Source organism: Capricornis sumatraensis, chromosome 13 (genome assembly GCF_032405125.1).
Source record: "Capricornis sumatraensis isolate serow.1 chromosome 13, serow.2, whole genome shotgun sequence".
NCBI classification, from domain to species: domain Eukaryota; kingdom Metazoa; phylum Chordata; class Mammalia; order Artiodactyla; family Bovidae; genus Capricornis; species Capricornis sumatraensis.
This window is the reverse complement of record NC_091081.1, coordinates 73,875,464-73,888,210: the sequence shown is the minus strand read 5'-3', so window position 1 is coordinate 73,888,210 and position 12,747 is coordinate 73,875,464. Positions and strand designations below refer to the sequence as shown.

Below are 12,747 nucleotides of genomic sequence, written 5' to 3'. Positions count from 1 at the left end.
ATAGTCAGGTTAAAATGTCTATAGGTGATTTGATATGAGATAAAATCTAAGTAGAGAAAATGGTACTAAAAGGCATCTCCAAGTCTTGTGAAGAAATGGTAGTTCACAATTTGAACAGGTAACACAAAAGAAAAGATTAGTGAGCAAGGTTGGACTTTTTTCCCTCTTAAACCAACAGTTCAAATCTTTCATACCATAAAAATCGTTTTATCCTACACATAGCTCTGAATTAATACACACTAGTTTTTCAAAGAAAATTTAAAAATTCATCACAATCTTTATCAACTGATTACTCTTTTTTATATTAAGACCTTATCTTTTTGTCAAACCTAACTGGTGCTTTTGCTTCAAACTAAGTTTATTGCTATTCCTAGTAAATTCTTCTCCCTTCTAAGTCACGAAAGACCTCATCTTCTCATCTCCTTTTTGCTAACATTCCCAAATTAAAATGCATATTCCCTACTAAATCCAATCCCACACTTCCTTTTCAAAAGCTGACATCCATATTTACAAATGTTTTAATTTCCTCGAGATCTCAAAAATCCCTAATTCTTTATAATCTCTCATTAGGATTAATATATCCTAGTCCCAGCTATGCCATAACTCACAGGTCCTTAGGTTGTTTTTACTCTCTACAGATATTACTTCTTATTAGCAAAACCATGAAAGAGTTCACAGGGACTTTTATAAGGCTACAATAGGATAAAAGGAAATTTACTTTTTAAACATTTTGTTTCAGAAAAGTTTAAACACATATAAAAGCACAGTAAATATCACAAGTCAAGTAAAGTGAAGCGAAAGTTGCTCAATTGTGTCTGACTCTGTGTGACCCCATGGACTATACAGTCCATGGAATTCTCCAGGCCAGAACACGGGAATGGCCAGCCTTTCCCTTCTCCAGGGGATCTTCCCAATCCAGGGGTCAGACTCAGGTTTCCTGCATTGCAGGCAGATTCTTTACCAACTGAATCACAAGGGAAGCCCAAGAATACTGGAGTGGGTAGCCTATCCCTTCTTCAGTGGATCTTCCCAACCCAGGAATCAAACTGGGGTCTCCTGCATTGCAGGTGTATTCTTTACCAACTGAGTTATCAGGGAAGTCCAAATATCACAAACTCTCCTATATTCATTATCAATCTTTGTATGGCAAATCTTTCTTCACCAATTTATCTGTTCCAGCTGCTCCTATTAAGCTAGATCAAGCCTGACATTATTTTGTTTCCATCTGTAAATACATCAATATGTATCTTAAAATATAACTGCAAATGGCATTATCATATCCTAAAATAATCAGTACTTAATATCACATAATATGCAAATAGTATTAAAGTCCCCTGTCTCGTAATATCACATAATATCCAAATAAGTGTTAAAGTCCCTTGTCTTGCAGGTATTGTTTAGTTAGTTTAAATCAGGATCTGAGCAAAGTTCACATAATTTGGTTGATATGCTTCTTAGATATCTTATAATAATAATTAACCCTCTCCTCTTTCTATAATTTTCTAAGCCATTTGTTCTTTGAAAAATGGGTCATTTGTCCAGCAGAATTTCCCATCTGGATTGGCTGATTGCACCCTTGTGGTATGACTATTTCCTATATTTCACTGTAAACTATTTCACTACAGGTGTGCGCAGGTTCATGCACACAAGTTTTTGGCAAGTCCCTTGGTAGGCTTTGTTTCTTATTGTATCACACAGGAGACACAATGATATATCTGCCTGTCTTTTTTTGACCTTAAGGCTGATTGGTAGGTTCTGATGTCACAGCTTGATCCAGCTAATGACTTTAAGCAGTCAGGGATCGTCACTGTTGAGAAACTTTATTAGGGGATGCAAAAGGGTAGTATTCCAATTAAAAGATTCCTTCTTCATGTATTGAGCTGCAATTCTTCTCAAAGAATTTGATCTTTTCAACTATTACTTTTTGCACAGAACAGGCAGGATAAATAAAGTCTTTCTCTTTACTGGTTTTTAGAATAATGAATTGGTGCCCTAGCAACTTCCAAAGGTGACACATTTTCAGTATCATGATAAACTCCTGTGTCTTTAACATTCTGATATGTGTCAATGCTTGTCGTTTATGGTCATTATATCCTATCTTTAGGCTAGTGGGAATGATTCCACATTGGCTCCAGTGTACATAGGACGTGAGCCCAGTAGTCTCTTTCATAGCTTCCTTGCTTTCTAATATGACAAGAAGTTCACGATCACCTTGTACAGCTCTTATCCTAGAAATAGGATCAGCTATTTCTCAAAGAAGCCCTGGTTACTTTAGTGGGAAATGGTACAGGACTCCCATTTAAGTGTATCAAAAGAGGTGGGGTGAGTTTTTAAAAGATTGAAAGTCACTGGTTTTTTTGTACATATACAAATCTGCATTCTCTTCAAAATTACAGAAGAGTCTGAATTGTTATTTCCAGTTCATTTTTCGTTTCCCCCCAAGCTTCTTGCATAGACAGTATCAAAGTATACACTATAATCATCCTTCTCATACTTTGATTCATTCACTCTTTCAACCAATATTTACTGAGCATCCCATTAGGCAAGTAGAAAGGAATATAACTGCTGTCTTAAGGATCTCATGGTCCAGTGGAGGAAATTAATGTGTACATAAATAAATATAATGCACAATGGTAGGTGTTGTAATAGGAATATGGATAAGGTTTATGGGTGGAGGTCATCTGAGAAGACTTCAATTAAGGCTATAGTACTTAACTACTAAGGCTTACAAGTAATAATGCATTATTTTGAAAAGAAAAGCAATTTAAACTTACAGATTTAACTGTCATATTAAGAGAATTAAAAAATAATGAAAATTTCAGTTAAAAAACTCAAAGTGCTAGCTACACAACATCTGTACACTATTCTAAGTTATGATTTAGTTACCAAACATGAATGCTAAAGATATGAATTACACCTGCTGAAAACACAGCTGTCTTAGAGAATCTACAGCACAATGATGTGAGTAGTTCCAAAAAGAGGGAGCTAAGCAGTAAACAAAGTCAGAAGAGAACAGAAATGATACTGATACTTCAGTTCTCCTAAGAAGTAAGATGCTTAAGAACATGTATACAAAGTGGCAGTGTGACATGATCCTTTAACTACTGATTTTTAATATTCTGTATAATATTATTTTTTTAATCTAGAAAAGTTCTGACGGAGAAGGCAATGGCACCCCACTCCAGTGCTCTTGCCTGGAAAATCCCATGGACGGAGGAGCCTGGTAGGCTGCAGTCCATAGGATCGTGAAGAGTCGGACACGACTAAGTGACTTCACTTTCACTTTCATGCATTGGAGAAGGAAATGGCAGCCCACTCCAGTGTTCTTGCCTGGAGAATCCCAGGGATGAGGGAGCCTGGTGGGCTGCCGTCTATGGGGTCGCACAGAGTCAGACACAACTGATGCGACTTAGCAGCAGCAGCAGCAGCAGCAAAGTTCTGAACCAGTATATTATAGGGAGGATAATATACTTGTCTTCAGAGAAAAGACAAAGAAGCCTACCCAACTGAGAAAGGGAGCTGCTGTTCAGTCACTCAGTCGTGTCTGACTCTTTGTGACCCCATGGACTGCAGTACACCAGGTTTCCCTGTCCTTCACCATCTCCCAGAGCTTGTTCAAACTCATCTCCATTGAGTCCAGTGATGCCATCCAACTATCTCGTCCTCGTCTCCTCCTGACTTCAATCATTCCCAGTATCAGGGTCTTTTCCAGTGATTCAGTTCATTGCATCAGGTGGCCAAAGTATTGGAGCTTCAGCTTCAGCATCAGTCCTTCCAATGAATACTCAGGGTTGATTTCCTTTAGGATGGACTGGTTGGATCTCCTTACAGTCCAAGGGACTCTCAACAGTCTCTTCCAACACCACAGTTCAAAAGCATCAATTCTTCAGTGCTCAGCCTTCACTATGGTTCAACTCTCACAACCATACATGACTACTGGAAAAATCATAGCTGTGATTATATGGATCTTTGTTGGTAAAGTAGTATCTCTGCTTTTTAATACACTGTCTAGGTTTGTCATAGCTTTTCTTCCAAGGAGCAAGCGTCTTCAGTGATGTCTGACTCTTTGTTACACCATAGACTGCAGACCACCAAGCTTCTCTGTCCATGAAGTTCTCCAGGCAAAAATACTGGAGTGGGTTGCCATTTCCTCCTCCAGGGGATCTTCCCAACACAGGGATCGAACCCAGGTCTCTTAGGTCTCCTTCACTGGCAGGCAGGTTCTTTACCACTAGCACCACCTGGGAAACTCGAGTAAGGGAGAGCAGCTCCCCAAAGAAAAGCTGTCACTAAATAAGAGCTATTTACACTACGTTTGAAGTGAAGTGAAGTGAAGTCACTCAGTCGTGTCCGACTCTTCGCGACCCCATGGACTACATGTAGCCTACTAGGCTCCTCTGTCCATGGGATTTTCCAGGCAATAGTACTGGAGTGGGTTGCCACTTCCTTCTCCAGGGGATCTTCGCGACCCAGGGATTGAACCCGGGTCTCCTGCATTGTAGACAGATGCTTAACCGTCTGAGCCACCAGGGAAGTCACACTACATTTAGAGGTAGTTTATTTGCTGTGACAGTTTAAAAGTAACTTTCTAAATTTGGGAAGATTCACACCCTATTTGTATCCTTAGAGGAGTGTTCCCCATCCTTCACTTGTCACATTTTTGTTAAATCAGCTAGAAGACATATTGCTTGAATGCCCAGAAAGATTATCAACTCAATTTAAAAGAGCTGGGTATTGGGAAGCATGTCATACAACGTTGTGTTTTCATAAAACCAGATTAATATATTGAAGTTGACACTACTGAAAGCCCAAAAGAAATTCTAGATTATTCATTTTCTGTTTTCTTGGTAGTTAAAAACCTGTCTACTTATTTTATCTTTTTTAAAAATAGGTAATTTATTTACAAAGATCAAAGCAACACTAAAAGATACACATTGAGATGTCTCCTCTCATCTGGCCTGTTCCTTCTTGCCCACCATGGATAACCCATCTTTTATTTCATTTTTAATCCTTCCAGTATTTCCTCATGCAAACAGGGGCAAATATATGTACATATGCATATTTATTTATAGATGTATTTATATACATCTATATATACTCTACATTTTATTTAACTTAATACACCCTGAAGATTATACTTTAAGAGCTTCTCTCTCCTCCCTCCCTCCACATTCTGGACAGTTCTCTCAGTAGCAAATCTTACACAATTTTATTGAAGAATATAGTATTTTTCTATTTTTCAATGATTCAGTGAACATTCTCAGTATAGTCTTATCAGAGAACGTGATTTAAAAAATTAGGAAGAGATATCTGAGTTATATAGCTCTGTGTATTCTTGCCACCTCTTCTTAATTTCTTCTGTTAGGTCCACACCATTTCTGTCCTTTATTGTGCCCAGCTTTGCATGAAATGTTCCCTTGGTATCTTGAATTTTTTTGACCAGATCTCTAGTCTTTCCCAATCCATTGTTTTCCTCTATTTCTTTGCACTGATCATTGAAGAAGGCTATCTTATAGCCTTTTGCTTCTCTTTTTTTCATAGCTATTTTTAAGGCCTCCTCAGACAACCATTTGCCTTTTTGCACTTCTTTTTCTTTGGGATGGTCTTGATCACTGCCTCCTGTACACTGTCACGAACCTCCATCCATAGTTCTTCAGGCACTCTGTCTATCAGATCTAATCCCTTGAATCTATCTGTCACTTCCACTGTATAATCATAAGGGATTTGATTTAGGTCATACCTGAATGGTCTAGTGGTTTTCCCTACTTTCTTCAATTTAAGTCTGAATTTGGCAATAAGAAGTTCCTGATCTGAGCCACAGTCAGCTCCCGGTCTTATTTTTGCTGACTGTATAGAGCTTCTCCATCTTTGGCTGAAAAGAATATAATCAATCTGATTTCGGTATTGACCATCTGGTGATGTCCATATGTAGAGCCTTCTTTTGTGTTGTTGGAAGAGGGTGTTTGCTACGACCAGTGCAAAACTCTTGGCAAAACTCTATTAGCCTTTGCCCTGCTTCAATCTGTACTCCGAGGCCAAATTTGCCTGTTATTCCAGGTATTTCTTGACTTACTACTTTTTGCATTCCAGTCCCCTTAATAAAAAGGACATCTTTTTGGGTGTTAGCTCAAGAAGGTGTTGTAGGTCTTAATAGAACCGTTTTAACTTCAGCTTCATCAGCATTATTGGTTGGGGCATAGACTTGGATTACTGTGATATCGAATGGTTTGCCTTGGAAACGAACAGAGATCATTCTGTCCTTTTTGAGAATGCATCCAAGTACTGCATTTCAGACTCTTTTGTTGACTATGATGGCTACTCCATTTCTTCTAAGATCCCGGATTCTTGCCCACACTAGTAGATGGAATGGTCATCTGAGTTAAATCCATCCATTCCTGTCCATTTTAGTTTGCTGATTCCTAAAATGTTGATGTTTACTCTTGCCATCTCCTGTCTGACCACTTCCAATTTGCCTTGATTCATGGACCTAACATTCCAGGTTCTTACTTCTCTTTAAAGCACCAGACTTCACTTCCATTGCCAGTCACATCCACAACTGGATGTTGTTTTTGCTTTGGCTCTGTCTCTTCATTCTTTCTGGAGTTATTTCTCCATTGATCTCCAGTAGCATGTTGGGCACTACTGACCTGGGAAGTTCATCTCTGAACTCCTATATTTGTCCTATATTTTTGCCTTTTCATACTATTCATGAAATAGTTCTCAAGGCACGAATACTGAGAAACTTGTATGCAGGTCAGGAAGCAACAGTTAGAACTGGACATGGAACAACAGACTGGTTCCAAATAGGAAAAGGAGTACGTCAAGGCTGTATATTGTCACCCTTCTTATTTAACTTATATATGCAGAGTACATCATAAGAAACGCTGGGCTGGATGGAGCACAAGCTGGAATCAAGATTGCTGGGAGAAATATCAATAACCTCAGATATGCAGATGACACCAGCCTTATGGCAGAAAGCAAAGAAGAATTAAAGAGCCTCTTGATGAAAGTGAAAGAGGAGAGTGAAAAAGTTGGCTTAAAACTCAACATTCAGAAAACTAAGATCATGGCATCAGGTTCCATCACTTCATGGCAAATAGGTGGGGAAACAGTGGCTGACTTTATTTTGGGGGGTTCCAAAATCACTGCATGAAATTAAAGGACGCTTGCTCCTTGGAAGCAAAGTTATGACCAACCTAGACAGCATATTAAAAAGCAGAGACATTACTTCGCCAACAAAGGTCCATCTAGTCAAAGCTGTGGTTTTTCCAGTAGACATGTATGGATGTGCGAGTTGGACCATAAAGAAAGCTGAGCACCAAAGAACTGACGCTCCTAAAGGAGATCAGTCCTGAATATTCATTGGAAGGACTGATGCTGAAGCTGAAACTCCAATACTTTGGCCACCTGATCTGAAGAACAGACTCATCTGAAAGGACCCCGATGCTGGGAAATATTGAAGTCAGGAGGAGAAGGGGATGACAGAGGATGAGATGCTTGGATGGCATCACCAACTCAATGGATATGAGTTTGAGTAAACTCTGGGAGTTGGTGATGGACAGGGAGGCCTGGTGTGCTGCAGACCATGGGGATGCAAAGAGTTGAACATGACCAAGCGACTGAACTGAACTGAACTGAACCTGAGTTGTAGGAGAAGATACCGTCCCCTCACTGTTGCTGCTCCTTTTCAGACTTTCTTTAGTTTTTGACTCCATTTTTATTACCCTTCCTTCCTCTTTCATTTTCATTACACATCTGATATCAACAAATATGGACTACTGATTCACTCACCAAATATTCATTATGGGCCTTCCACTATTATTACTGTTATTCATATTGGTTGCTAACATTACTTAAGCACTCATTATGAATCAGTTATCCTACTAGCTGCTTTCCTGCATTATCACATTTAATTCTGTTAAGTTTTTTTTAAAGTTTCCATTGTACACTTGAGGAAAATGAGGGTCAGAGAAGTTAATTCAATTGCTGCTATTAACTGTCAAATATTGAATTCAAGTCTCTTTTACTTACAAAACATAAGCTACTTGTTATTATTAAATTTTTAAAATTACTTCCCCTTAGCTTTACCTGAGGTATGATGGATAAATAAAAACTATATATATTTAGGCTGGACAACATGATTCTTTTTAAAGGTTACAGTGGGAGGATTTAATATACTTATATGTTGTGAAATGATTACCACAATCAACACATCTACTATTCTGCACAGCCAATTTTTTCTTTCTTCCTTTTTTATTTTTGCAGTAAGAATACTCAAGATCTGCTCTTTTAGCAAATTTCATATATACAATAGAGTGCTATTAACTCAAAACATATGCTTTTAAATAATGTACCACAGAAAGAGCCAGACATATTTGGAGAATTCCAACTAGCTGAAGTTGATTATGGGAAAGGGTATGAGGGAGGAAGGACTAGGCAAGAGGTCATGCTGCAGAAGGCGGCAGGATTTTAGATCACAGATCTAGTAGGCCCTCATCAAGATCTATCAGCTTTACTCTGAAGGGTATGGGTAACAACCATGGGGCTTTTAAGCAGGTAAATATGCAATAAAATCTGAATTTAAAAGGACACTTCTAGCAGAAGTGAGGACAGACTGGAAAGACCAAAACTGGGTTAGACTAAAGGTGGTAGGCTAATTAAGTGTACAGAGAATAGGTGACAGAGTGTGAACAAAATGGAGTTACTTGATACCAAATACAGATATTGAGCCTTTTCAAGTTTTATATAATTTAAAACTTTAAAAATCATTCAACATGAGTAAATATGTCTGAGCCCCAATCACCTTTTTTTTAATCTCCATTTGAACAAGCTGAAAAACTGTTCTTGACAGAAAGATTTCCACTTTAATCAAATGAGAAAGTACACTATCACAAAATATTTAGAATTATGTATTTCTAAAATTGTATGTACTAAGAAAAATCTAAAAACATATTAGAGAGTGATATTAAGTGGAAAACTTACAGAGTAAATTAAAAAATATAAAAATAAACTTTTTTCTTTAGAATTGGGACTTCAGGCAAATCCTTCCATTTTATAGATAAGAAAACTAAAGGACAAAAGAAGGCATATTACTTGTAAAATATGCTTAGGGAGCCATTTAGGATTAGATCCTAAGTTTCCTGATTCCTTATTTAATGATTTTCTCATTTTCTTTTTTTTTTTTAATTTTTATTTTATTTTATTTTTTAAAATTTTACTTTACAATACTGTATTGGTTTTGCCATACATCAACATGAATCTGCCATGGGTGTACACGTGTTCCCAATCCTGAATCCCCCTCCCACCTCCCTCCCCATACCATCTCTCTGGGTCATCCCAGTGCACCAGCCCCAAGCATCCTGTATCCTGCATCAAACCTAGACTGGCGATTCGTTTCTTATATGACATTATACATGTTTCAATGCCATTCTCCCAAATCATCCCACCCCTATGAAATAGAAGACCTGGAATTTTTAAAAGTTCTCCTGGCAAAATTGGGTAAGGGAGGAGTCAAGCAAGCTCATCGTAAATGTGGACCATATATTAATGCTTTATATAAGATCTCACTTAATCCTCACATCTACTTTACAAGGCAGGTATTATCCATATGACAGATGGGAAACAGAGAGCCTAGAACTTGCTAAAGGCTAAATGACTATCAGACATCAAAGCTCATCTCTCCATCATACTGCACTAATGCCAAAGATGATAAAAGTGTTTTCTTCCAATGTTTAAAAAAATACCAAGCTGTATTAATAAATTCAGAAATCATTAAACACTGACCTGTAACATGCACCTGGACACAACAACTTCAGGTACTTCAGGGAATTTTTGTCGCAGGTCATGCAAAACCTGAAAATCAATTTGGTGGCTTCCTTGGGCCATTCGTATCTTGCCTGATCAGGACTATTTGTACAACAGGCAATTCTAGGCCTTAGTGGAAACAGTACTCATCTCTTCTGTCCAAGCATTTTCTGTGAAAGAAAGAAAAAAAAATTTTAATGAGAACTATTGTAGAATTAATATTATCATGGATTTAAAATTTCAATACAAAAGGGTATGTGCTTTAGTATCTATTTAGTATAAGTTATAAAAATATTCAGTCTTATAATGCTTGCAGTATAGTTGTCTTTTCAGTTTATAACTACCGATGGCAAACTTTAAAATTTTCTAATTCCTATGTATTTGTGTATGCTTTATAATGGATGTGCCTAAAGGCATTCAAATAAGAAATTACTGTCAAGGTTGTTTTAAAAGGGAAAAAATGAATAACGTCACTGATTTTTTTCTTAATTATCAGAGGAGAGCCTAAGGGAGTAATCTTATTTATTCTACTAAAATTTTTTAAACTTTGGATCCTAAAAAAGTTTGGTTCTACAAATAGCTTTGCATGCTCTATCTAAAAATGATCTATAAGTCAAAAAATATTTGATATTTTGTCTTTTCAGATGTACTTAATCCTTAAATGTGTAATCAATTCATTCTCAGGGGCTTGGTAGCATTTTGTTCCCTCTGTCTCTATTAAATCAGTATTTTAAAATACTAATGCTTGAGCCCCAACCCCAGAGGTTCTGATTTGATTGGTTGGGAGCAACATGAGCATATGGATTTTTAAAAGCCCCCTAAGTGATTCTAATATACAGTCCAAGTTGAGAAATACCCAATTTATTTATATCCCTAACATTCTTAACATAAACCATGTTTAATCTTAAAGCCTCTTTGGGATATAAATAGCATATAAATACATTAAACCTATATAACATATTAAAATTTTTAAAATCATACTATTTGCACAATAATTAAAATACAATTCATTTTAGAATAAATTTAATAATAAGACGATCTCTTTAAAACAAATTTCTTATCTGTAATATTTCTCTTTTCCATAAGCTTAAATACAAGTCTATAAACTCCATGAACACAGAAATTGGTCTCTCATGTCCTTTATTGCACACCTAGCACTCTGCAGACAGTTTTCAGCTTAACAGTAGATATTAAACACTTTTGAGTAAATCTAGTTATGACAGAACTCCTGAATCCTCAATAGAATAAAAGCTCATTTGGATATCATGTTTAGTAAAGACTTTCAAACTTTTTATCATCATTTGGTTAATTTTTCCCCAATTCTTTTGTCTGTGTGACTTCAGCTTAGTTACATCTCCTAGGTAAAAGCACTACCAAACCAAATTATTTGCATTACAGATTTCCCCAATTTATTTCAAAAACACACACACACACACACACACACAATATTTTAGCATCCAATGTAATATTTCTACAAATGGGTTGCAAGAGAAAAGAAGAGTACCAGAAATTAATAAATGATATTTAAACATAATATAAGGGACAGTAAACATGCTATAGCATTGCTGATCTTGAGAAAGTCTCTCTGGACTTCACTCCGGTTATCAACTCATTTATCTGCCCATTCCCTCTTTCAGGCTAAACTCCTTGAAAGGATGGTTTATACTTTGTCTTCATTTCCTCCCTCTTATCACTTTAAAATCTACCAACTCAGGTTTTCATAGTTTTTCTTCACTGAAACTACTTATCAAAGTTGCCCAGGATCTTCAGATTGTCAAACTTAACGTCACTCCTCAGGCCTCATCTCACTAGATCTCTCTTCAGTTTATAACCAGTCAACCACTCCCAATTCTCTAAACAATTTCTTCACTTAGCTTCTGAGATTTATACTCTTCTGGATTTCTACCCACCCACTGGCAGTTCCTTGTCAGTTTTCTTTGTCAGATCCTTCTCTGGACATCTAAACATCAGTGAGTTATGCAGTTCAGACCTAGGGTTTCTTTTCGATTACACCTACGTTCCTCGTCAAGGTAATCTCAACCAAACACACTACTTTAAACAAAGGCTTTGCACATCTCTATGACCAACTCCAAGGGAGCTCTTTCTCCCTTGAGTTCCAGGCTACATGACCAGCTGCTTTCTTCACATCTACGTCTGGATATCTAAAATTCACTTCAAACTTAGTATGTCCAAAATTGAACTCTTCATTTCCCCTACCCAGACCAAATCTTTCCCAGTCTCTTTCACCGCCATATATGGTACCATCAGTCACTCAGTTGGTCCTTCTCACATGCCATATCTAATCTATCATCAAGTTTTGCTGGCTATCTGCCAAAGAATTATTCTGAATCGGATCACATTTTCCCACCTCTATTACTGCTGCTCTTATTCAAGCCATGATCACAGCTCACCTAGACTGCTACTGCCAAGGTCTCCTCCTTGCTTAACTCTTTGCTCCACCCCTACCTCTTACTCTACTGAACAGAGTGATCCTTGTGAAAAGTAAATCCGAACAATCATTTCCCCAGCACAAAATCCTGTAACACAAGACCCCTGGCTAACTACCACCTGGGACTTCATCTCCTACCACTGTCTTTGTTCCCTCAGTTCCACACTGAGTTCCCTCACACTGGTTATTTCTCAAAGAGAAGCTAACCTCATTCCTCCCTTGGGTCTTTTAGACTTGTGGCCCCTTTTGCTTGGAACCCTTTCCCCTCAGATATTTGCATGGCTCTCTCACACTTCACTAAGAAGTCTGATCAGACTGCTTCCTTGACCAATCTTTCTACCTAGAATATTGCCACACTTCTCTCCTCTTCTTCCCTATCACATCTTCATACCTTGGTTTTACTTCATAGCATTTTATCAATACTGACATATCTATCTACCTACCTGCCTAACCTTAAAGCGTTAGCTCCACAGGATCAAGAACTTCAAAGTTTA

At 37.5% G+C, this 12,747-nt stretch overlaps 1 protein-coding gene across 2 annotated transcripts in view; it reads right to left on the bottom strand.

Moving 5' to 3' along the window:
- TAB2 (TGF-beta activated kinase 1 (MAP3K7) binding protein 2) overlaps positions 1–12,747 on the bottom strand; it is an 85,705-nt gene that overhangs the window by 31,699 nt on the left and 41,259 nt on the right. For both annotated transcript variants that reach the window (XM_068984923.1, XM_068984924.1), the window contains exon 2: positions 9,784–9,974. In XM_068984923.1, the coding sequence (XP_068841024.1) occupies positions 9,784–9,885 (102 nt within the window). In that variant the 5' untranslated portion in view covers positions 9,886–9,974. The remainder of the gene's footprint in view (positions 1–9,783; positions 9,975–12,747) is intronic.